This window comes from Tubulanus polymorphus, chromosome 1 (assembly GCF_964204645.1).
Source record: "Tubulanus polymorphus chromosome 1, tnTubPoly1.2, whole genome shotgun sequence".
NCBI lineage: Eukaryota > Metazoa > Nemertea > Palaeonemertea > Tubulaniformes > Tubulanidae > Tubulanus > Tubulanus polymorphus.
In genome coordinates this window covers 27,985,227-28,012,321 of record NC_134025.1, presented here as the reverse complement: position 1 = coordinate 28,012,321, position 27,095 = coordinate 27,985,227, and the positions used below count along the sequence as shown (strand labels likewise).

General features: G+C 38.2%; 2 protein-coding genes across 2 annotated transcripts; both read right to left on the bottom strand.

Annotated features, from left to right (window-relative positions):
* Positions 1-22,273, bottom strand: LOC141915118 (protein Obscurin-like). The gene is made up of 65 exons (XM_074806522.1): positions 22,170-22,273; positions 21,836-22,073; positions 21,637-21,740; positions 21,367-21,564; positions 21,173-21,288; positions 20,951-21,094; positions 20,781-20,877; positions 20,562-20,695; positions 20,188-20,483; positions 19,923-20,093; positions 19,779-19,848; positions 19,270-19,362; positions 18,902-19,159; positions 18,665-18,817; positions 18,379-18,535; positions 18,112-18,303; positions 17,874-17,984; positions 17,551-17,790; positions 17,143-17,448; positions 16,769-17,062; positions 16,405-16,698; positions 16,019-16,312; positions 15,646-15,939; positions 15,277-15,570; positions 14,910-15,200; positions 14,322-14,597; positions 14,011-14,201; positions 13,790-13,944; positions 13,587-13,709; positions 13,206-13,378; positions 12,603-12,748; positions 12,401-12,524; positions 12,016-12,315; positions 11,812-11,944; positions 11,551-11,714; positions 11,174-11,482; positions 9,882-10,187; positions 9,488-9,799; positions 9,091-9,393; positions 8,704-9,009; positions 8,327-8,620; positions 7,940-8,242; positions 7,347-7,652; positions 7,075-7,248; positions 6,880-7,005; positions 6,487-6,792; positions 6,322-6,399; positions 6,103-6,243; positions 5,880-6,026; positions 5,520-5,801; positions 5,350-5,428; positions 5,032-5,235; positions 4,739-4,877; positions 4,450-4,652; positions 4,215-4,367; positions 4,005-4,128; positions 3,445-3,919; positions 2,274-2,561; positions 2,048-2,182; positions 1,796-1,957; positions 1,484-1,706; positions 936-1,402; positions 779-854; positions 550-699; positions 1-465 (listed from the first exon to the last, which is right to left on the bottom strand). Exons 1-65 carry the CDS (start codon positions 22,264-22,266, stop codon positions 228-230), a joined length of 13,530 nt encoding a protein of 4,509 aa, XP_074662623.1. The 5' UTR covers positions 22,267-22,273; the 3' UTR covers positions 1-227.
* A 36-nt stretch (positions 22,274-22,309) lies between these two features.
* LOC141915151 (uncharacterized) lies at positions 22,310-24,966 on the bottom strand. Its single transcript, XM_074806571.1, has 5 exons — positions 24,837-24,966; positions 24,685-24,758; positions 24,401-24,605; positions 22,380-23,705; positions 22,310-22,314 (listed from the first exon to the last, which is right to left on the bottom strand). The coding sequence occupies exons 1-5, from the start codon at positions 24,961-24,963 to the stop codon at positions 22,310-22,312; spliced, it is 1,737 nt and encodes a 578-aa protein (XP_074662672.1). The 5' UTR covers positions 24,964-24,966.
* Positions 24,967-27,095: the final 2,129 nt, after the last annotated feature.

Below are 27,095 nucleotides of genomic sequence, written 5' to 3'. Positions count from 1 at the left end.
ACATCATATTTATTCAAAATGCAAAATAAACACAGCAAATAACTACAGGGAAATAAAGTCAACATTACTTCATTGGTTTTTCTTTTTCAAATTTGGCTACATATCCTAATCAATTTTCAGAGGTGATTTATTTAATTTTTGCATGTTCAGTTTGAACTTAATAATTTCATATCATAACAAACGAGATAAAAACAACGAGCGCGCTTAAAACCGGAGGTCGATCCTTTCTATAAAGTGAAGTCAGTTTCTGTGTCCGAATCAACTGACGAGGCTCGTTTGATATGGGCGTATGAACCAAGCAGCTCTTCCGAAGGTTTGCCCAACGCTCTGCGACGAGCGGTATAAACCTCCTGGAAATGCCTGAGTTTAGACGTAATGAATTTATTCGCCCGGCGTCTTTTCACCATATTTTCCGAGAGACTCAGCCATCTTGATTCTACACAGTCATCAAGCGATAACCGTTCGCTGTAAAATATGAAATCAACAAAATCTTTAGCGAATAGCCTACTTTATATTCCATTATGAAAATTGAGGTATCATTCGTCGTACCTTGGATTAACTTTAAGGATGTTATACATGAATTTCAATGCCGCCTTGGTTATATGTCCGTACAATTGATCGGCATCATATCTCAGTCGCGTAATATTATCAAACGTAGACTCATCGTCAGTTCCTAACAATGGCGATTCTCCGCTTAACCTGGCAAATAAACATAGATTTAAAGATTTAAAAATTTATTCCTCCAATAGAAAACGTAATGAACTCTCTGACAGCTTACATTATGTACGTTAGAATGCCCACATTCCAAATATCGGCGGCACAACCAACTAGTCTATTAGATATCATTTCTGGGGCTGGAAGTAAATCAAATATATTTATATCTAAATGTAGAGATACTTAATGGTGATTGTTCTAGGTTTGTTGTTGGAAATTACCCATAAATTCTGGCATTCCAAGTTTTCCGAATGTTTCTCCCTCTTCGTCGGTTATTGCACGAGCACAAGTGAAATCGATGATTTTCAGATCCAGACGTCTCCTGCTGCACAGCATTATATTTCCCGGTTGAATATTCAAATGAACTATTCCATAACTGTGGAGGTACTGCAGTGCGGCTACCACTTGTCGTATTATTCTACAAACAGTTTCTTCGTTATATCTCGTCTTAAACGAGATTGCGCGGGTGACCTCTTCACCCTGCAGTTTCTCGAAGATCAAAACAAGCTGTTTATCGGTGATATAAGCTTCGAAAAGTTGAACGACTCGATGATGATTCAGAGCTTTCAGGATGTGATACTCCCTCAGAATCGAATCTTTAGTATCGACGTTATAACCAAGAATTTTGGCAATATATTCTTTGTTCTTCGTTTTTGATCGACAATTAACAACAACGTTGAAATGTCCACTAAAATGATAAAGGATTTAAAACTAATGGAAATGCACAGAAAGGGACCCATTGGGGGATTCAATCTCATTATCAACTAACCCTTCAATTTGTCCTTCAATATCGTAATGCTTTTTGGGATCGGTTTCCTGTAATGCGACATCTGTAGCCGGTACGTTATTTTCAATGCTGTCAGTCGACCCTCTTCTACTCGCCGTCGGAGTCACGTCATCTTCGTCATCTCCATCCGAATCATCTAGTTTCGCTCGCTGTGATCGTAGAATTATTCGTTTCGTTTCCCGGTCCATCTTCAATTTGGAGGAGCCTGTACGTGATAATAAAGAGTACGATAAAAAAGCATCACTATTCATTTTTATTGTGAAATCATAAACAAGATTGCAAGATTAACATTACCTTTAGATTTAGTTCGAACCTCAATCGAGGCCCAGCTGTATGGACTGACACCGAATCTGTTACGGCCACAGACTCTGAACCTGTAAACTGTATTTGGACGTAGACCACTGACGAGTGCGCATTCGTCAATCGTGTACGTGGCGATCGACCATTTATCCTGACCTGAAAAATCAGACGATCCAAATGAGGCCCAAAGCCTTAGAATTTGTAATTGCTTAGTTCTAAAGTTAAAGACAACTCGGATGGTCTTACCAACATTGATTCGGTAATCGACCCGATAGTTCAATATGTGACCGTTGCCGTCATGATCTGGCTCCTCCCAAATAATCAAAGCCTGGCTTGACGAAACTTGTTGCACTACAGGTCTACCGGGGCGACCAGGAACATCTAAAACAAAAAACAAATTGATTCATGGAGATGAAGCCGACGAGTATTAACCAATTTTCTTGTTCATTTTCCGAAAAAGATATTTGATTACCCCCGAGGAACAGTCTGCCTTTTGTTACAGCTCTCGTTCCAGCACAACTAGCCACGCATTTATAGATGCCATAATCATGAGGAAGTGTGTTCAGTATTGTTAATGATGTATGCCCGGTATCTTTGGAATGTTGTATTCGGATGCGTTCACCGTCCCATAATGGTTCATCATTACGATACCAGTAAACAGTCGGGGCTGGTTTTCCGATAACTTGACAGTGCAACGTCACATTTTCACCGACATCGTAGGCTTTGTCTTTGATAGTTTCTTTGAATACGGGTGCCTCAACTGTAATTTTGAAAATGACTGTCGATAGATACTTCAATAACGTGTGGATTCGGCTCAAAGAGTAATTCGAAAAAAGTCGTGGAAAAAACTTACGTTAAGATTAGAATGAAAACAGTTTGATATCCTGATAACATGCAATAACTAAAAACAAAATCAAGCAACATGCAATCTTTATTTGAATATTCATCAGATTTTCTTAGAAAAATATAAATTCGCATGCATATTCTCAGTGGCACCAGGCACGGGAATTAGCTAAAGAGAATGTACTGGGCTGCACGGTAAAGTAAAGCCAGTACTATACCAACAATGAGACCCCCGAGCAGAGCAAACGTTTCCCTGCAGTATCTTTCGGGCTTAGAAAGTGGTGGTAAATGCCGAGGGGTATCGAATAATCGCTCAAAAGCCCCAGAGTGTAAGCTCTTACGACGAAAAAGCATAGCTGCTTTTACAACGGTCAACCATGAGGAAGAATGGCTTAAATCCGGAGACCTTTTTGATTCTGAATGGGAACAATCGATCGAAATTTTACGTTTCTCAGGGGATTGAGACTGACATTTCTCCATTAAATGAACAACTTGTTTCGTTTTATGCATCAGTAGTAATTTAGTGATAGAACTTAATGTAGGCTGTAGTTTCCGTTTGGGGCAGATGTTCGAATTTTGATCGAGATCAAATGAACAATCGTAATCTGAAAAACGCCTTGGAACTGGCGGGGATTTTTTCGCAGTGGGAGGACCTTCTAGAAGGCTCGTACCATTCTCATGCAAAAATAACAACATTGACAAAGCATTTTCATTCTCAGCTGCTAGTTGATTTCTTTCAAAGACAGTCATTTTGTAGCAGTAATCAGCATGAACATGCTTCTTCCATTCAGCACGCTTACCAGTATCGCCGATAGGTGGTGGTTCGTTGTTGAAACTAATCTTTCTCATTCTCTTTTTACCAGGAGACGTGGGTGGATTTATCGGTTTTTCAACCCCGAGCTGTTTTCCGAAAAAGTCATCAAATTTGAGGTCGTCAAGCTTATGTTTTTGTTTATGAGGTATTGGACCATATTGGTGTATCCAATCTTCCATTAGACATTCGTCATCGAAGCCTGGATCTGTGGATTCGGAATCCCCGAATTCAGAAGGCTCAACTGAACTTGCCCGGGATGTTCCTGGACTTAGAATTATACCAGTGGGACTACCCGGCATAAGACCGTTGAATGAAGCATTCACATTGTTTATCAATTGCGGTCTTCTATCTTCTGGTTCATCGAAAACCTCGATAGAAGGTATTTGTAATTTTGGAAGTTCCACCATTAGAAGCGACATTTTACGATGGAAAACGATTGTGTTCACTTGATGTTGTGAGCACTGTAATGGAAGAATAAAAAGTAAAAGTCATCATCCCGATTTAGATTCATATTGATATTATTCTCAAACCCTTTTTTTACATTACCTCGAACTTCCTACGACTGCTGAAGACTTTGTGTCGTTCAGTATTTATCTTTATTCCTTGTCCTCTTTGTTTGGATACTTGTAACCACGGGTGTTCAAAACACTGCTTTACTGTCATACGAGATCTAGAAAGTTGGAATCGAAGAAGCTGTCATTGAAGTAAGAAAATCATCTTTATATGAATGTTCAAATGAAAAGGTGTATCACTTACTTCGGTTTCGAGACTAATAATTTATCGATAAAATCTTTCGCTTCGTCTGTAATATTTTCGAAAGCAGTTTCATCGAATGACCATTGACCGTCTTTAATTCGGAGTAGGGTTTCACGGTCACTGCTCGCCAAAAACGGTGAAATACCACTTAACCTGAGGGCAAAAACAACTAGGATATATCTAACCAAAGTGCATACACGTCATCGGATGCAATAAATTTTTGAATGTAACTTACAGTATATATGTGAGTACACCTACACTCCAGGTATCAGCTACGTGCGTTACTGGTTCCTGGCGAAGAATCTCCGGAGAAACAAATTCCGGTGTTCCAAGATCGACAAACGTTTCCTTATTTTTGTAAATACGACGAGAAAATCCGAAATCAATCAGTTTGATGTTGTCATCAGCTCCGGGTGTCGACAAACGTAGATTCTCAGGCTAAAGATTGAATACGATGGTGATAATAATATGGGTAATAACGCTGAATAACTGAACGATTAAAAAGGCCAATTATCGCGATTTACCTTAACATCTAGATGAACTACTCCTTTAGAATGTAAATGTTGTAGCGCCTCTAAAACCTGGCGTATATAGTAAGCCACTTCGCTCTCGGTCAGCCTGTCTTTATCAATAATGCAGTCTAGTAATTCTTCGCCGGTCAATCTGCACATTTGGTCAAGGTAAATGAATCACCAACAGCCCTACATAATGCCATAACGCGTCATTATTCAGTGCACATTTTCAAAATTGATATAAAAAAATTTCGGAATTAATGTTTTCTATCAACTATTGCGGGTTGATACGATGAAAAGGATACAACTCCATGACTAAAACGATGTTCTTTTTCATCTCGTACGCGTCGGTAAGTCTGACCACGTGACGGTGTGACAGTAAAGACATCACGTCTCCTTCCTGTTTCAGTTCGTTTTTCTGATTCTCGTCACGAGCTCGTAAAAACTTAGCCGCAAACTCGACTCCGGTGCTCTTCTCAACAACACGCCTAATTACACCGTGAGAACCCCTATATACGAATAACGATTCGAAAAGACGTTAATAAAAAGAAATCTAACAAGAAATTACAGGTTTTTAGTATTGGCAAGCTTGTAAATGCTTATAAATAAAAAGAATTACGAACCTTTCAATTTCATCTAAAACGTAGTAGAAATCAGAAATATGCGTCGGTTTGAACTTTACATCGATAAGTGGTGGTTTCTCTGCGAAATAGAATTAGAATACACTAGCCTTGTGACGAGACAAGCAATTTAGCTTAAGATACCCCGGTATGAAAAGTAACTGGTATTTTACCTTCGATAACTAGATTTGCTACACAATACGCTTTACCGGCTATATTCTCAGCAACACAAATATACATCCCTTCATCCAGTAAAATCGTATTATCAAAATTTAACGACCAATAATCATAATCCGTTCTATTGGCCTTGACCCTAGCTGTTTGAGTCAATGGGTGCCAGTCCTTGAAGAATTTCACCTCCGGGTACGGCAATCCGTCAATCCGGCAATCCAGTTTACCGTAGGTCCAAACACGGAGATCGGTATTTTTCATAGGCTCCAAGAAAATCGGTGGATCTGTTAAAAATATCAAGAATTAGGCATTTTCTATGATACATCAGCTACAACATCTCGATTTGAACGAACTAAACTTACCAGCTAATTCGAGTTTAAATGTATGTTCTGCAATACCCTGAGAATTCTCTGCATATATCCGATAAGCTCCAACGTCAGATGACGTCATCTTTTCGATCTCTAAACTGTACTGACCATTAGCTGACTTATACGAATTACAACGTCCACCTAGAATTTATGGTTATATCTTAGACATATTTTTGTCAAAAATAATCAAGTAAGAGTTATTAGTGTATTCTCATACCTAAATCTATTTTATCTTCATTGTGGAACCACATGATTTTAGGTTCAGGATAGGCCTTCAAACTGGCATTTAATTTGACGGGTTGTCCTTGAACACCGTAGACAACATTTTGCTCAACATTTGTGAATTCAGGAGCCACATCTGAAAGACGAAACGCAGTGAATATTTTCCTTTTCATTATCAACGTCTATTTCTTAAATACTAGTGATTCTATCTTACCTGTGCTGACATCCGATGGGAGGCGCCATGGAGATGGTTCACGACTTCTACTTCTGCTTCTTCGAATAGCTGCGTGATCTTAGCAAAGTAAAACAACAGATAACTTTTTGATAATTACATATAATCAGGTAAATTCTGAATATAAGAACATTTTAGGATTTTTACCCGGAAGTTTTGCTCTCAATACTGGGGCTGAAGGTTCACTAGTGCCGAAATCATTCTGTGTTCGAACTCTGAACATGTACTCTTTATCCTTTTCAAGATCTCTTATCGTAAATGAAGTTTCCTTTAATCCACCGATCAATTTTTTCCATTTATCACTGGGTGGTTGGCGATACTCTAATATGTAGGAGTATGCAGATGATGGTAGCTCGGACATGAAGGCAGCGCGGGGACTTCTCCACGACAATTTCACTGTATCCGGCGTTAGTTCCATCAAAAATGGTTTATCGGAAATTGGATCGGGGAATACTGTAAAAAGAAATGATATCAAATTCATAGCGGAAAATCGTAACCATAAAGGAAGGTCTAATATTGAAGGTTATGGCACGCACGTACCCTGTCGTTTCGGAACGGTTACTTGTCGTGATGGATCACTTCTCCCGAATATATTTTTTGCTCTAATACGGAAGGCATGTTCGATATCTGGCGCTGCCTTCACTTCATGAGACGTAGTTTTTATATCTAGAAAATAAAAACTTGAGTGAGCAAGATCTTCACTGGGAACCCGGGCGAAAATCTCAGGAATATTACCGTCTACGTATGTCGTCCAGTTATATTTAGAATCTCGTGTTTCGATTATATACGTCACAGGAGAATCTGTAGCCATCGGCGGCGGTTCCACTTCATCCCAGCTAAGTCTGAGCGTTTCAGCCTTTACATCAGAAAGCCGAGGTTTATCTGTCGGTGTTCGCGGTACGTAGTCGGCTTGAAAACGAAGATAAACAGAATTCATAAAATCATTTTGGTTACTCGAAGAGATCAGTATCTGAAACCACTAATATTTGAGTTGACTTCATCCATACCTTCTTTCCTCGATAATGTGACACTCGGTGAAGGTTCACTTAATCCATATTCATTCTCTACCAGAACACGGAATGAATATTCTTTATCACGAGACAGCTTGTTGAGATCAAATGTCGGATCTTCAATATCCTGAGCTATTTCTTTCCAATCTCGACTGGGATGTTCCCGAGCCTCGATCACGTACATGAATGGTAGATCTCTGAGGTGTGAGGGTTGGGAGGGTACGGACCAGGAAAGAACCGCCGAATCGCGAGAAAGAACAGATAGCTGTGGTTTGTCATGGATTTGATTGGGGAAAAAGGCAGCTAAACGGAAAGAGAGAGAGGCAAATCATGGATGAATTACAAATATAAGATCACTTGAAAAGAAGATTTTACTTGATTTTGATTTTATGATTGGCGAGTTGATAAATAATTGATGATCATTGATAGATAATTTCAGATATCGTTTTGGAGATTCTACCCAATGTGTAGTTTATTTGTTGACTGATGATGATTTCATTTAAAACCAGGCGACCTGTGAATGCATTTATTACAAATAACGAAACATGCGCTTAATTTCCTATTCGTTAACACAGAAAATATTAACTTACACTTCGATCTGTGAGCGGTAATAGAATGAGTCGGATCACTAACTCCGTGCTCATTCTTTGCTCGAACTCGGAACATGTAATCTTTATCGTAACCAAGATTAGCAATTCTTAAGTGTGTTTCAGTGAGATCGGTTTTGTATTCCTTCCATTGCCCACTAGAACCTTCCTTCATCTCGAGTATGTATGTGATGGCTTCGTCTGTCGATGTCTTAGATTTAGCTTCTTTCCACGACAATTCGACTGCAGACGGCCCCAGCTCCATTATCATCGGTTTATCCTTGGGCATCAAAGGTAACAATGCATCTAGGATAACAAATGAATCTAATGTATACGTAAATAGCATTGGTTGATAAGGAAGGCGCTTAGAAACTCTCATTATCTACTAACCGCGTTCACCAAATCTAGTAACAGTAGCTGAAGGGTTACTATTGCCATATTCATTCTGTACAACTATTCTATACATATAATCCAATTCAGGACGAAGATTATCTATAACATATGTCTGATCTGATAAATCACCGATCAGTTTTTTCCATTCGTTGGTATGTGGATCTCGATACTCGATCAAGTATGTGTATCTTCCAATTGGAGGAACTCTAGGTTTATCCCAATGAAGTTGCACTGACCCTGGACCGACATCCTTCATCGAAAGTTTACCTTTAATTCCACTGGGTACCAAATCTATAAAAAAAATCCGCATCATGAAAAATATCATAATTCTATAACGTTGGCCAATGGTGTTACATATTCGGAGTATATTTTACCCAAGGAAGCTGAACGAATAGCTAGGGGTGATGGTTCTCCAGAACCATAACTATTCTCTACAATAATTCTGAACGCGTAGTCACTTTCTGGTCGCAGATCTACTGCTGTAAATGACGTCACATGTTCCTCCAAACCACCCTCAATACGTCTCCATTCACCTTTTCGACCCTCCCTGCATTCAACGGCGTAGGTGTATGTTGGTGCACTGGGGGACATACGCGGGGGTAACCAAACAACCCGAGCAGAGGTTGGACTTATTTCCGTTATTCTTGGTTTCTCAAGAATGCCTTCAGGCAAGAAAGATGCTGCAATGACAATATGAGAATATCTGACAAATGTACTTGACGAATATTTTTTGCATACACAACTTGAAAATGAATACTGACAAGATTTCTTGTAAACTTTAGCAGCAGGAGAAGGATCACTGGAACCGTATTCATTCTGAGACACGATTCGTAAGTAATAAGGAGTGTCTGGGAGGAGATCGTCCAATGTAAATGACGTTTCTCTGATGTGATCAACCAGTGCATCCCATCCAGAATCTGGTGAATCAGAGATTTCAAGACGATATGACGTAGGTGGTGGTGCTCTTGATGATGTATACGGTGCCATCCATAATAGTTTGACAGTAGTAGGATCGACATCTGTAACTTTGGGCTTTTCCCGAACTGCGCCCGGTAAGAATGTATCTGAAATACCATACATGATATAAAGATGCTACATGTACTTAGACAATAAACTGTTGTTGAAGTCATTGGTACAAATGTAAAAACTTCAACAAACCTAGATTCTGTTTGAACTTGGTTTCAGGTGATGGTTTACTGACGCCAGTATCATTCTCAGAAACAATCCGGAACATATATTCCACTTTCGGATCAAGCTCGTTGAGGGTGAACTTTGTGTCATTGATACCAGAAGCAATAACATCCCAAGGGCCATTTTTTGAACCGGAGTTGTTTATCTCAATCGCATATGACTGTGGTTCAGCTTCGACAGTACGACAGTACGGGGCCCACCAGGATAATTTTAGCGTCGTTGGATTAACTGCTGATACGGAAGGCTTCTCTTGTACAGCCACCGGTAATATTCTAGGTGCTACAACGAAAATAATGACAACCACTACTACTATGTGACGACAATAAGCGTGTGCTTTTGGTAAATGAATTAAAATGTATACCTCCAGTTCTAAATACATTGACCGATGGAGATGGATCACTTGTACCATAGTCATTCTCAGCTCTTATTCTGAACGAGTAATCCCGATCATTAGTAAGTTCCTTTACTACATAAGTTGTAACATCTAGTTTCTCTGCAAGTTTTCTCCATTCATTTGTGTTAGGTTCACTTTCCTCTACAGTATACCAGACCGGTGCTTTAGCCCCACCAGGAGGTTTCGATGCCGGCCAAGATAAACGTATACTGTCACCGTCTAATTCTTCTACCTTAGGCTTAACGACAATATTTTCCGGTTGTTTGCGTGCAACTAAATCGGAAAAGAACAAGATTTCATCAATGTTTCAAGAAATGACTATTGACAAATAAAATGTACCACTAACACTGATTCATACATCTGATACGTGTTCATTTGTACGAGTTAACGTGCTGTATGTAAAGATGTATTTTTGATAACCCAAAGTACGCGGACTATATTTTGGTTCATACTTTTGCGCTTTGCAGTCTGGACATGCAGTGCGGAAACGTTGCCATTGCAAAGAATGAGGTGCATGGATTTGAGGTACGCGCGCAATATGCCGGAGTTTGGAAATGGTGGGCATCGGGTTAGGAAACGCAAAAGTATGAACGAATATAACTGAGAAAAACTAGCTACGTTCTATCCTAGCTACTTATCTACGGCTATCTATGGTATCATCTTACCATCATCATAACCGGACTTCTGGTATAACGCGAAAGGTGGATATGGGTCACTGATACCATATTCATTGACACCATAAATACGAAACATGTAATCAGTGTCTGGATGTAATCCTCGCACTGTGCAAGCTGTATCTGGAAGCTCGTTGGCTATTTTGTGCCACTCTTCACTGGGTAATTCACGTTGGTATACGTTATATGTGATACCGGTATCGACACCAGGCGGTAAATATGCAGGGTGCCAACTTAGATAGATAGCATCTGCTCCTACCGCGGACATTGTAGGAATTTCTTTAGGTGGAATTGGTGCATTTTTAGCTGTAAAATGAATTGTGTGCAAACACATATAAGCGCAAGCGTTCATTTAGACATTAATACATGTTCTTGTTTCGCAGCGCCCAAATTGATTAAATAGATAAATTTGAATAAATGAAGTGAATGCTGAACAGTAGACATGGGCCATGCAAGCTAGCGATTTGAATTGCTGTTTATGCGTCGCAAATTGTAAAAGTATGGTGCAATCAGTAATGGCGGACGAAATTTACAGTGCCACACAGAAAGTTTATTACTTTATGAATGTGGTTATTGATAACTTACCGGCCGTTCTGTGAACTGATACTGACGGCGAAGGATCGCTTATAGCATATTTTGTTGTAGCCAACACTCTGAACATATAATCTTTATCTTGTTTCAAATCATTCAGGGTATATTCAGTATCCAAGAGATCAGTCGCAATAGTTTTAAAGTCATAACTTGGAAATTCACTGCCTTCAATAATGTACGATACTTTTACACCCGGTGGTCCCCCAGGTGGAAGTCTGGCAGCTTCCCAATTAAGTACCAACGTCGAAGCGTCTTTCATTTCGTAGTGTGGTTTTGTTCGAGGCATTTCAGGCATGAATTTATCTGAAAAATCATACGATATCATAGAATATTCATCTCTCCGTATTCAACGAAAAGACAAATATACACACCATCTCTACGAGGGACCATGACAGCCATAGTTGGTTCACTCATCCCCCATTGATTGAGGGCCGTTACCTTCACCTGGTAATCTCGGCCTGGATGCATATACGTTTTTAGTCGATTATCAGAGATATTTGAAGCCAGAATTTTCCACTCTTTGGATGGTGGTTCCCTTTGAAAATATATGATAAATTCAAACTTTTGTAAATAAACCTTTGTAAAATGACAAGTATGAATTCTATAGTATTCTATAGTTTTATCGTATATACCTGATCTCTACGTTATAAGCTATGTCAGTATCCAAATGCCCTTTTGCTACTGTTGCTTTTTTCCAGGATAATTCAATTTCTTCTGGTGCCAATACTTTGAAGGTTGGTTTAGCGGAAGGTAATTCCGGGGGTCCTGTGGTGTTTTAAAAATGAGTTTTATCGCAAAAGGATATTAAATCGGCTACAATCATCCACTATACCTACCAGCTCGTTTGTGTACAGTTGTTGACAAACTTGGATCACTAATTCCCAGATCGTTTACGGCCCGTACTCTATACATGTATTCTCGATCGGGTTTCATTCCTGTAATGTGATACACCGTGTCGTCCAGATTTCTGACGATCGGTTTCCAATCTTTGCCAGGTAGTTCGCGGACCTCTACGTCATACAGAATCGGCACCTGTTTAGCGTATGATGGCATCACACTTTCCGGCCACGATAGAGTAAGAGAATCCTCTGCCATGTCGTGTACAATCGGGGCATCATTTATTGCACGAGGTGCAACTAATATAAAGGATAAAGGTAGATTTTAAAGAAAACGTGCTCAATTGCTAGATAGAATCACAAGAATACATTAAAAAGTACTTACGTGGAACACCTGTGTCAGCCTCGTCAAGGTCTTCCTCATATGCTTCCTCCGTTTCAGGCTTTTGATCCTGCTTACCTTTACTTGTCATCGTGGGATCAACCGATTTCAATTCACTAGATTTTTCCTAGTAGGGATAATCAACATTTTTTGTTCGCTTCAAAACTTTGGTATCACGAAAGTCTGACATGAAATGTTATCTCACCTTCTTGAGTTTTGCCTTTTGTTTTTGTTTTTCTTTTTCTTTAGCTTGAGCTTTGAGTACCTTCCTACTCTCAGGCGATACACTTTCCCGTCGTGGCAAAATAGTAGTTTCTGGTTCTGGAGATTTACTATTGTTTATTGGCGCTTCTGTAGAAGAAAGTTCGACAGACATACTGACGTTACGTGGCTGATGTAAAGTAGTTATAAATATACAACCTGATTGAGAAGTTCATGTATCTCATCAATTACATCAACAGTAAAAATACACACTCATCTGTTTTCAATCGACAGGTAGTCAGTGAATAGGGGGCACGGGGCTAATTCAATGTCAGAGCCTCGTGTTTTATCACAAACATCAAACGTGCGTATTACTAGGTGCCAATAATCCAAAGCCTCTCGTTGTTGATACCCAGTTCAACTAAATAATCATTGTTACATACTAGTATAACTCTAAATGAAATGTTTAAGATATGTAACGTAAAGGTCTACGCCAACGGCTGGACTGTGACTTTTATCGAATAAACCCCTTTCTATTTTGTGAGACAAGGAATGGTTAAGTATCATTCAAAAAGGTTGTATTTATTGTGTTTACACGACAACTCACCATCAATGATCAGAGTGGCTGAACTAGACACTGTGCCAAGCGCATTCGTAACTGTGCATTTATAAACTCCCTCGTCTTCAGAAATTAGATCGTGAATGATTAATGCAAAATTTCCTTCTTTCTGTTCAACAGCATACTTTTCATCCACTTTCAACTCTTCTCCGTCTTTAAACCTTTATCAGAGGATAACAAAACATTCAATATTAAACTCATTTGTATCAATTATGTGCTGGGGATGAGCAGTCGAGATCTGTTCTATGTGCTGTCGCGAATCATTGATATACTCATCAATGATTACCCCCGAAAACCTTGAGAATATATCGTTCTTTTAGTTCACAAAGGTTAAAAATATAACGACATACCCATTCCATTAGTACTTACCACTTGATTTCCGGTTCCGGATCGGATGTGCACCTACAGTCAAATCTTACAGTTTCCTTTGTGACCGCCTCTTGGTCTTTCAGCCGCCACGTCATAAGCGGGGCATAACCCACGATTTCCTTCCTGTGATTCACACAATACCGTAAACTTCAAATTATTCAAATATTTCCCCTTATATGGGAAACATTAAACTTCTTACTTACTTGACACTTTCAACGATAAGTTCCGCGGACGAAGAAACCTCTCCTTGTTTATTCCGAACGATACAGGTGTATTTTCCCGAATCTTTTTCCGATGTGCACAAGATATTGATACCAATGAAGTCTCCATCTTCGTACATCTCAATTCGATCAGATGGCTGAAACGATTATGTCGATTAAAAACTGTTTAGTTGATGATTATTAGTAAATCGGCTGATACTTACTTCCACGGGTTTATCATTGTGAAGCCATACTATTTCTGGTGGTGTTGAACTAGTTACACTGCATTCAAAACAAGCAACTTTCTTTTCTTTGATTTTTAGATCCTCGAGCGGTATCCATAATTTTGGAGCAGTTGTAGCTCCAGCTCGGGGTCTTTCTTCGACTATAACTTCAGCGTCTGTTTCGACTTCCCCTATTATAGAAAAACCCATGCAACCGTTAAGCGATTACCATTTTCTTGAAATTAAATATAAAATCTTAATTTGATATGGTTGAATGTCTCTAGTGTCGCATAATTTTTCTATACCCTTACCAAAAGCATTCAAGGCTCGGCAGGTATAAAGTCCCGTGTCTTCAGGAAACGCTTCATTGATCATAAATATCGCCGTTTCGCCATCATATGACATAGAAATATCATCGGAAGGCTTTAATTTATGACCGTCAACAAACCAGGTAATAGCTGGTTCTGGATTAGCGGTGACTTTGACTTCTAATGACAGCGGTTCTCCTTCGATTGAGATTATATTTTCAAGTTTGGTTTTGAATTTAGGAGGCTCTTGTTTTGTGGATTTGTCTTTGGCGGCTTTGTCTATAACAACACGTATACATAGAAAGCAAAATTAACGAACAGGGTTGGAAGCAGAGAATAAACTAGAGAATAAAAATTTTACAAGAATAGAGGTTATGGTGACAACGACATCGATAAATTAAGATAAATTAAGCTTGGAGATAATAGATTAAGCTTGGGTTCTGAGTGTGTTATTATTGCAACATCTTTACAGAAAATTCTAATCACGAGCTATAGGATTTTTATAGGATATACAAACATGCAGAGGTAAACATTCAGATTGCTAAACGTAAAGATGACGCTTTCTTAACTTTTAAAACGCCCATTAGTCACCTTTAATTTCCACTTGTGTTTTAATATCTATATTTCCTAGTTTATTCTTAGCCTGTAGTGTATAGGTGGCACTATCTTTCTCTTCTGCTGATGAAATGATCAATGAATATTCGTCGCCCTCATTTACAAATTTATAATGATCAGTCGCCATCAACTCTTTTCCATCTTTCAGCCATTTTACATCTGGTTTGGGGTTTGACGATATTTTGGCAGTCACTTTGACTTCTGAACCAGCCTCTCCTTTCTGGTTCTTTGGTGGTTCTTCAACTACCTTCGGCGCTTTCTCATTCTCTACAAAGGAAACGAACGATACAACTCGACATAGACCGCGCATACTCTAAGCGACTAAAACGAGTTTTTAACTTACCCCTAATTTCTACTTGCGTCTTAGTTTCAACTTTCCCCAATTTATTTTCTGCCTGTAGTGTATAAGTGGCGCTATCTTTCACATCAGCGGATGAAATTATCAATGAACATTCTTCACCTTCATTTATAAATGTATAATGCGTATCATTCGCTTTCAGCTCTTTGCCATCTTTCAGCCATTTTACATCTGGTTTCGGGTTTGATGATATTTTAGCAGTCACTTTCACCTCAGAACCGACTTTTGCTTCCTGTTTCTTAGATAGTTCTTCAATTGCTATTGGCGCCTGTTCCTTTTCTATATAAGAAATTTAGAATAAATGTCAAGTGTACATAAATGGAATCAGACACATGAAAAGAATCTTGAACTTGCCTTTGATTTGTACTTGTGTTTTAGCTTCGACTTTTCCTAATTTATTCTTAGCCTGTACTGTATAGGTGGCGCTATCTTTCACCTCAGCTGATGAAATAGTCAATGAATATTCGTCGCCTTCATTTACGACTTTATAATGCGAGTCATTCACTTTCAGCTCCTTTCCATCTTTCAGCCATTTTACATCTGGTTTCGGGTTTGAGGATATCTTCGCTGTCACTTTGACATCAGAACCGGCTTCTGCTTCCTGTTTCTTAGATAGTTCTTTAACTACCCTTGGCGCCTGTTCCTTTTCTGTATTAGAAATTCAAACTAAATGCCACCTGTACATACTTAAGATTGGAAGATGAAATGAATTCTGACCTTAAGTTACCTTTGATTTGTACTTGTGTTTTAGCTTCAACTTTTCCGAGATTATTCTTAGCCTGTAGTGTATAAGTGGCGCTATCTTTCACATCAGCAGATGAAATAATCAATGAAAATTCTTCACCTTCATTTACAAATGTATAATGCGGATCATTCGCTTTCAGCTCTTTTCCATCTTTCAGCCATTTTACATCTGGTTTTGGATTCGAGGATATTTTAGCAGTCACTTTGACTTCAGAACCAGCCTGTGTTTCTTGTTTCTTTGATGGTTCTTTAACTAATGTAGGCGCCTTTTCTTTTTCTACAAAAGGAATGAGAAAACAATACTGGATACTGGATACAGGATACTGGATACCGCGTACACTGTAGTCACTGAGATGAAATGAAACTAACCTTTGATTTGTACTTGTGTTTTAGCTTCAACTTTTCCGAGTTTATTCTTAGCCTGTAGTGTATAGGTGGCGCTATCTTTCACCTCGGCTGATGAAATAATCAATGAATATTCGTCACCTTTATTCACAGATTTACAATGCGGATCATTCGCTTTCAACTCTTTTCCATCTTTCAGCCATTTTACATCTGGTTTAGGGTTTGATGATATTTTTGCAGTGACTTTGACTTCTGAACCAGCCTCTCCTTTCTGGTTCTTTGGTGGTTCTACAACTACTATAGGCGCCTTCTCCTTCTCTACAAAGGAAATAAACAATACAATTCGACCACACATACTCTAAATAACTAAAATGAGTTCTTAACTTACCCCTAATTTCTACTTGTGTCTTAGTTTCAACTTTCCCCAATTTATTTTCTGCCTGTAGTGTATAAGTGGCACTATCTTTCACATCAGCGGATGAAATTATCAATGAATATTCGTCACCTTCATTTACAAATGTATAATGCGGATCATTCGCTTTCAGCTCTTTTCCATCTTGCAGCCATTTTACATCTGGTTTTGGATTCGATGATATTTTAGCAGTTACTTTCACCTCAGAACCGGCTTCTGCTTCCTGTTTCTTAGATAGTTCTTTAACTACTTTTGGCGCCTTTTCCTTTTCTGTATTAGAAATTCAACATAAATGCTGTGTGTACATATTTTCAAACACACAGATGAAATGATTTCTGACCTTAAGTTACCTTTGATTTGTACTTGTGTTTTAGCTTCAACTTTTCCTAGTTTATTCTTAGCCTGTAGTGCATAGGTGGCGCTATCTTTCAAATCAGCAGATGAAATTATCAATGAATATTCGTCACCTTCATTTACAAATGTATAATGCGGATCATTCGCTTTCAGCTCTTTTCCATCTTTCAGCCATTTTACATCTGGTTTCGGGTTTGAGGATATTTTGGCTGTTACTTTGACTTCAGAACCAGCTAAGGTTTCACATGACTTTGTTGGTTCTTCGGTTATCTTAGGTGCGTGATCTTTTGCTTTTTTCTCATCTATTTTTTCAGAAATACAGCAAATATACATACCATATAAAATGTTGATAAGCATAAGGAGTCAATTCAAGAAGAACTCGAACCATGCTTCTCTGTTCTTACCTTTTTTAACAGTGAGATTAGCGCTACATTCAGTCCTCCCAAGATCATTACTCGCCTGGATCGTATAAACTCCCGTATCATCCTCCCTGGTTTCCTCGATTTTCAGCCTGTATTCGTCAGTGGTTGTATTTTCTTTTGTAAACCGTGGAGATTCAACCACAGGAGAATCGTCCTTTAGCCACGTGATCGTTGGTGTAGGTTGTCCGAGAACTGTACACTCAAAGACTGCAACCTCGCCTTCTGTTATGGGTAGAATATTCGTATCAATTCAATCATAAGTCTATTATATATGTTTGTAAAGTGTCTAGCTACATCATACTTGCCTTTGACTTGAGAAGCGATGATCTTTTTTAAAATGATGGGTTTAGCGTATCCATCCTCAACTTCTGGAGCAGTATCGTACGTCTCACTTTCATCCTCAGCAGTAATATACTCTGAAACCAGTTCAACGAATAAATTGTTTTTGATCTAACGTTTTCTTCTATAGTTTTGCTAATCTATAATCAATACGGTTGTTTGACTATCGGCTGTGTACTAAGGATAGTTACTGGCTTTACATACGTTTCGATTCTGTATCAGTTGTAAATTCCCCTGTTCCGCGCGGCTGGTTTTCATCTTGGTCTGTTTGTAACTTTCTGTTGCTCGATGCGTCTTGCGATGATTTTCTTTTCAATAACGGAGGAGAAGATTTATTCGTTTTTGTTTTCCCGACATCGGGAACTTTATCCAAAGGCAAATCGGTTTCTTCGATACCTACAACCAACATAAAACACGGTATGGCGAGTTTCTGTATATATTTTACAATTAGATATATCATTTTGTATGTACCCATTTCTTTAAGTTTTTCTCTGATATCGTGGACCCAGGCCTTCTTTGCGTAAACATCACGGGCCTGGAAGGTTATCTTTTCACAGTCCGGCTGAGCGTACCACAATTCAAACTTATCTTCGTCCAGAACCAACTCATTAATTTGGACATTGGTTAACTGAAACAATAATATAAACCATGAACCACAGAAAAGATACGATATATCTGCATTAAGTTGGAGCCTATATTCGACACGGACGCTCACTTCAGAACTTGAATTGAGAGGGAATGGCGATATTCTACTTACATCTACGACTCCCTTGAATATATACGTAGGTAGATTCATGGGGTCATCCACACGTTTAGGTTTAGTGATCAGCAACTTATCATTAAACAGGAAACAGTGACGATCCTTACCGCGACCACTCTTGTCGGCGGCGTCCCACTGTGAGAAATCATCCTACAGCGAAACACGAAAAAATCACTTTTTATCAATTATTTAGGAATCATGAATCATATTACGACAACGAAGATATCTAATTACATGTCGAACAACTGGTCCTAATGAGTTGATATCACCGGGATATCCTTCAATATTATCCAGATGCACTTTATCCTCAGAGGTTTTTACAATACGAGCTAACATAGCGATCGCTTGTATCAAGGCTTTGTTATCCGCTTTAGCCCGACTTGAATATTTCAGGAAATCTTTCAAAAGTGATTCCGACTTTTTGAGATGTTTATACGGTGCGTCCAGATATTCGAACAGCGACTTTTCCAAATTATTTTTCCGTTTATAATCCTAAAATCGAAAGAGACGCATAGAAACGTAAATATCAGAACTTTTATATAAGTTATGTTTTCTCACTCTTGACATTACAAAAGAAAAATTCTAAAAATATGTTAGCATACCTTCAGATAGCTGGTGTTTGACGAAAGCGTTAACAGTAAATCTGCTTCTGGTCTGCGTTTTAAAAAGTCAATGTACTCCTCAAATTTATTTTCCTACAAGACGACAGAAATTTCGCATCAGCCATATATCGTAGAATACGTTACATTAATTTCTTATAATCAGTTGATAGTAAATATAAATGCGCGTGCGGTCTGTCAAGAAAGACTATACCATACAGCTAGAAACAACTTCCCCAACAGAATTCACTGATACGAAAAACTACGTCACTATACCAAATAGTTAACGATAAAGGATAGCAGCATTCCCGAGTTATCAAAACTTATATTATTATCACAAATAACTTTATGTATTTCTGTTATCGACTTATCATGTGATGTAATACTGTTTTACTACGAGGTTCAGAGCGTAATGAGCGCAATTGATACAATTACCGTTTGTTCCGACTTCTGTTATCAACGACTAAGACCAGACATAAAAGTCGTGATATGAGGATTAACGGTATGCTTACCCATGTGAGGAAGATATCTCCGATAGTCCCGGGATCTGATGTACAATTCATCAGCTCAGACAGAAAAATACTGCAAAACATAGTATTATTTGAATAACGATTCCAAGATCCGTTTTTTTTTTCGTGAAAAACCAATTTACTTACTCATTGTGAAATTTAAAGATATCGGCTAGATTAGCCAAAATCAAATCTTTTCGGCCTTGCAATGATTCGGGTAGATTTTTATCCTCGAAAATTGGACTGAATTCCTCGAGAATCGATGCAAGTTCTTTTATATAATCTCTCTCTGTTTCCAATAACTCAGTCAACGCATACCTGAAAAATACCCAAAGAAACAACAATATTTCTTTCCAGAATATAAGGTACTCTAACGAGCAGGTAGTTCAACAGGCGATTGGTTTGGTTTTACCTTCGTTTTATTAGCGATTCTTGTTTTTTATTTGTACACTGGATAACCTCTTCTCTGAATACTTCTTTACTCGTTCGTTTATCAACAAATCCCAAACCTTCTTTCTTCTCCACGAAAGACGGTGAGATCCAACCTTCTTTCGATGGATTGATCTTTGACGGTTTAGTTTTCGACAACCAGTGCTCGACGTTCTTAGAATCGCAGACGTGGACAAACTGCCCCTCGGACAGGGGCAGAAAATCGAATTGAGTCTCATCGGGTACAAAGTCAGCAACTACCACATACACAGGATACGCCTGTAGTTATCAGAAAATTACAATTTAAATCGTAGTCTGTTTGAACATGTTTATTGTATTATGTCCCCGCTGAAATACCTCAATTTTTCCAAGTTTATCTTCATCTTCTGAAGAATCCTGCTCTGTTGAACTCTGTTTCTTACTCGGGGATCGAGATAGTTTCCCTCGTCGTTTCATTTCATTTTGACCTGGTGAAAGTGGCGCTTGTAACTCTGAATAATACGAATAGTTCACGTGATAGTATTAGACTCGGCAATGGTACTAAGTAAAGGTAATGATGATCTATTGACACGATACCTTCTTTTCCGGGTGGGGATAATTCTTCAGCTGTAGCTTTGACTTTCTGAATCACTTCATCTTTTGGAGTCAGTAAATTTGGCGGTACGGAGCATATCTGAGTGGAAAATATGATAATTACATTAATTCATGTCAATCTAAAGACGAATGATTATAAGGAATTGACTTACAGTTTCTTTATCTCTCTGTACACGAACGAGCCACGCCGTGGGAACACTCTTATCCAATAACTCAACTATTTCACCCTCGTCTAAACATATTCCTTTTGCTTTATCCGTATATTTGGTATTCATAACAAATTCGCGAAGTAGTTCCTGAAAATGATTCAAGTAGATTCTATTTCAGATTCGTCCAATGTGTGCGAATAAAATACAAATCTTATTTCCGTGTACCTCATCAGTCGATTCATCAGCTATATTTTCCAATTCGGCTGCTATTTTTGGTGTTAATTTGTCCATCATACTAGAATCAATATCCGTAGATGTGCTGCTCTCTACCTCAGTCAAACCTGAAATATAATTTTGTTGTATTGCAAATCTATTTGAACTGAGAGACGCTAAATAATATAAAAATGATGTAGATGTACCTTCTATTGTTAATTTAAGGGTGCAGAACACAGCTCCCGCATCGTTGTTAGCAGTACAAGTATACTCCCCGGCATCCAGGAGTGATGATTTCAGAATTACTAAATAGTGACTGTCATCTTCATTAAACATACTGATATTTCCACCTGATCTCAGAGGTTTACCCTCCTTATACCACGTGACCACAGGTACAGGTTGGCCTAGAAAAGGAGTATACTAGATATTATACAGTACATCTTAGAATGTGTCTTGATAAAAGTAATCGTTTTTACCTGAAACTTTACAGAATATTTGTACAGGATCGAACTCAGTAGCTGTCATTGACGTTGGTTTGAATGTAAATTCCGGTTGTTTGAGGTCACTCTTTTCGTCTTTTCTATAAAATAATACGATATGAAAAAAATCTTACAATTTCAAACGCATAGCTTACCGTATATCATGTACCCATAATACAATGAGAATCAAACTCACTTTTCTGCTTCATCTTTGTTTTTCTTGCTTTTGCTCTCCTTCTTTACATCAACATTTAAATTGAAATATATCTTTCCCTCTGGGTTGATGGCAGCCACCGCATATTCTCCTGAATCATCTTTTCCAGCGTCTATTACCTCCAGTTTATAGATTTGATCATCGGATGAAATTAAATGTTTCTTATCGGCTTTAACTGGTTCTCCGGATTTGAACCATAAAACCTCAGGAGTAGGAATTCCTGGAAAACAAAAATGAAATTGATTCAAACATTATATTACTCTCATTTCTTTCCGGAAAAATGATCATTAAGCCATTGTAATTAGGATATTCATACCGGAGATTTTGCACTGTATTTTGATAGTTTCTCCCTCATTCACTGTAATATTTTCTGGTTTTCTGATGAATTCCGGAGGTGTTACTGAATCTACCATGATTGAAACATCAACATCAGGTGCATCAATAGAAAGTTTAGCATCATCCTTTGTCATATGCGTTTCGACTTTATCATCAACTTCCTCAATTTCAGGTGCTGCTTCTTCTTTGCTATCATTCTTTAACTGTTTATCTTCTTGGTGTTTGTCTTTCTTAACTTCATCTCCAATCGCATTTATTACATCATCTTTCTCTTTTATCTTGTCTTCTTTTAGCTTATCACTTCCGCTATCTCTTGGCTCCTTAAGCTCCTTTTTCTCGTTTCCAGACTTTTCATCTTCCAAAATTTTAGTATCCTCCCTTTCCACGTGATTCTTGATTTGTTGTTCACCATCAAGACCATCGTTTTCACTTGGTCCTTCTTTATTACTGAGATTTTCTGTCTGTGCATCATTACTCTGTACTTTGTGTTTCTTTACTTCTTTCATATCATCATTAGGCTTAGAATCGCTTCCAGGCGCAGGATATTTCTCTTTCATCTTGTCTTTTTCAACTTTATCGATGTTTTCTTGTTCTCCTTTAGTTTCTAGCTCACCCTGCTCTTTCTTCTGCTCCCTTTTCTTCTTAACGTTTCCCTCTTCGTCTTTGTCTTTCTTATTCTTTCCTATTTCCGTAATGTCCTCTTGTTCCATCTTTTCTTTAAGTAGTATTTCCGATTGATTTTTCTCACTCTTTCCCATATCTTCGCTCACCCTCTCCTCCTCTTCTAATCTTCCCGATTCTTCTTTATATTTTTGGTCAGTTGTATGATCAGCTTCTTTCTTCTCGTGTTCCTTTTGCTCCTTTTCACTTTCATTTTTCTCTGTTTTTTCATTGTCTAATCTTTTTGCTCTTTCCTCTCCCTGTATTTTGGTATCGTTTTCCACGTCATTTTCCTTGTTTCTGCTATTGTTATCTTCCTTCAGTTTCACTGCGTTGTCCTTTTGCTCCTCACCTGAACCCGTTTCTTCATCTTTTATCTTGTTTTCTGCGTTGTTTTCAGTGGTTTTCTCCTGCATTGCCATGCATTGGGCCGGTGTTAGTTTTTCAACCGTCACAAGGTTTTCTTCTGCATGTGAATCGTCAAATCCATTAGCTTTTGGCACTGCTTTGATGTCTAAACTTTCCCAAAGATCGGACTCAGACAAAAGAGCATGTTCAGCTTTCACCTTACTTTCTTTTAATTTTCCATTTTTATAAACTTCTGGTTTTTGTTTTTCTTCCTGTTTTTCATATTCGTCTTTTCGTCGCTTCAAGTCCGTTTCTTTAGAAGCCTCGTGATTGACGTCATATTCTTCCTGATCTCTGTCTTTTTTATCTTGATTTGTTAGTCTTTCTTCGAATGTTTCTTTTTTGTCTTGGTTTTCTTGTTCGTGTTGTATTCGTTCGGCACGTTCTAGTTTCAATGAATGTGATTCGTATTGTTCAGTTCCATCGATGTGATCGATGTGCGAGCGATCTGAAATCATCAAGCTAAAGCTGAGAAAATCATCCTTAAATATCCAGATATATAGAGAAATAGGGTATTGTCACATTTCTACATGATTCTTTATCAAGCATAAACCACTTTTACAAGGTTTGATCGTATCGTATTTCTAGTTTCAAGTACCGACATTTTGTAAGCGATGTAGGATTGGATACTGGTTAGAGATAATGTAGTTAGTGATTGACAGGTGAAATCAAGTCAGTATATCGAGATGCTATTTTCAAGGTAGTTTTGACCTTTCTGCGCATATCTTACGCGGGAATCCGTTTCTGATATCGATGCAAAAGCCTAACACCACGAATTCAAAATTCTCTTGAAAAATTCCACGAGTTGAATCAACAAAATGCAAACGAACGTAGGGTTACCACAGTGCAGTCTACATTCGTCAAATAACTGATAGAAATAATCAGTTAATTCAGTCACATTCTCAGCCTATTATCAGTTATGTTCTATAAAGTTATATTCTACCCAGTAACCTTTTGTTAACCACATGATTCAATTAACGTGGCTTGTAAAACGTTCTTTGCAGGGTACAGTGATCGAGTGCTAATAGCATTACTTAAGAATAACTATAAACAATTTATTTTTACTAATGAACTTGCATATTCTAAGTCGTGGAAGAGAGACTTCCTTCCATTTTCATGTACAACCAATATGACGAGATTTACCTCTAACAAGCAGATAAGCTGAAGTCGCTGCGATTCCTTCTGAATTAACGGCCTCGCATTTATATAATCCTTGGTCACGTGGTGTTATATCCTCGATAAGACATGAACAAACTCCGTTATAGAAAGCGAACTTATATCGAGGATCATACGTGATGTCGATGTTGTCTTTATACCAACTGATTTCTGGCACAGGATATGCGACCACCTGAAAATGAAATAATTTACATATGAAGAAAAAGTGCATGCATAAAAAGGGTTTCGCTTATGGCAGGCAGTAAACGAACCTGGCATTCAAATTTCTTAAAACTGCCAGTGTGGACCTCTTGACTTTCTGCCATTGTTGTGGTAAAAACGGGAGCTGAAAAATATAATCATATAGATACATGATTTAATGCGCTAAAAGCATTCTGTAGATCGGAACGTCCGTAACACGTACCCTTGATATATTTGACATTACGTTTGTGGCGTTCTGATATAATCCGCGCTTGGCGTTGTCGAGCCAAACAATGGAAATACAACAACAACAAGAAAAAAACGATCACAACAGTAGACACAATAAGCATGAACATCGTTGCACCAGGTTACAACTAATCCAATCGTTTTAAATGGTTCTTTAAAAAGGAGACCATTATCAACAACTAACTTTACCGCTACCGCTAATTCTATGATTACTTAATCCTTTCCCATGATGACTGGGAGTATCTCTATTTAACCTGTAGTAAAAGTTCTGTCAGCATGATATACAGTAATTCAAAAGACTAACTTTGAATGTCTGTATATCAAACTGAAATTTGGCACTTAAAACTGTTCCATTTTATTAGGTTTACTCGAGTTGTCCGTGGCTGAACACTGTCTAAACGGTTATCCCTCTTAAACCGATAGTCTATCCTGTAAACATGAATTCAGCCTGCATATATTACCCGCCATCAACTACACGGTGAATATAGATGCCGATGAGTTTATTAATCTGATAAACAACAACCTACGTCCGAAGCAGTAAGAGAGAAAATAAGGAAGATTCTATTTCAATATCTCGGACTAGTCGATTTTAATGGAAAACACTAGCCTCAGGATATGAACTGGGGCCACTTTCTTCTCGAGCGCCTTTGACATATACAAGGACCGAACCTCGAATGTAAAAACACTAGCACATGGAAAATTCCAAAATTACCAAAACATTGCTATCGAATTTGTAGCAAGAGTAAGAAACAGAAAATAGAGTTTCCATTTATAAATTCCAACTTCGTTAAAACTTATCCATACGAAATAAACAGAACAGTAAATCCTATGTTTTATCCAGCTGTTCTAATGGTTGAACTTTCCGTAAGTTGAAAAAGACGGTTGTTGTTGCCAGGGCGCTAAGCATGGATGACTGACTACGCATACATATAACTACCTACATAGGCAGCTTAAAAACTACTATGAAAATATCGAATTTTCAACGTAATCACGGAAAATATTCCAACTGACCGAACCAATGAAATGTGATGCTGACAAACTCCTTCCAACCCCGAAATGCCACGAAAGTCCGCGGCTTCGAAATTTGATGAAACTTTCTCTCATCGATACGAAACATGAATATACACGAACCGGGGGATGATAGAAAGTGTTGATATTTCACGAGCAAGTGGTGTAAAATCATCATACTCTAGTATGAGGTAAGAGAAACGAACATTCTTCATTCGTGTTAGCCGTGTACATGCAGATGTAAATTTAGCTGAATCAGATGATACGTCTAGAGATTCTGGGATAATTACGCGGAAACGTTATGTTTGTTTTTCTGTAATATCTAGTAAATGTTAAAACTTGTTGTTGATTAATCGTCCCAATGAATAAATATCTACAAAAACCGAAAAAAATCTATTTGAAACAGTCAATAAGAAAGATGAGGTTAAAAATGTTTTCTGTTATAAAAATGCCATGGAAATTTCCTTGTGCAATTTTACCACGAAATTAATTCATGTCGAGCCGGTATCAACATAATGACATCTGGAAAAGTGGAGAAAACTGAGAAAAAAGTCTAGTTTTATTTTACTAGTTTAGAAGTTACGTAGATAAGAAAGATGAGGGTTAATATGATTTCCGTTACGATTCACAGGAACGTTTCCACCCTAGCCACAAGATCAATCGAAGCCATTAAAAATTTGCTGAAAGGAAGTATAACCCCAGTAAACGTATCGGACCCAGGAGAGCTGAGGGCCTACAGAGTTTAACTCTGAACATGCAGATGTTCGTACAATACGGAACCAGAAATAGTTTGTTGAATTCGCGTAGTAAAGAGTACAGTTTGTTATTGCGGGAGATGTGATGAACTGAACGCGGGCGTCATGGTGCGGTACACTCCGGCAACCTGTTCAACAAACCGCGCGCGCTACGTATTTCAACGCGGTTTATACCAGTACATTTGCCATTTAATCTTCACTCTACGCGGATGATCCAGCGAAAATTTCAGACGATTTTCAACTTAGATGCGTTCAGTTGCGATTACATTTTTCCACAAATAACGCAAAACTGATGCCTTAGTTTTTGCGAATCAATGAGTCCAACATACGAGTACGCTCTTTACAACGAAAACTATTGTCGGAAATTAAGAAATTGAAGAAAATATTTATTTAGTGACTTAAGTATTATGAAAAAATTCTTTAAAACTAGCACTATGAACATTCATTTATTCACAAAGGGAATTACCTTATAT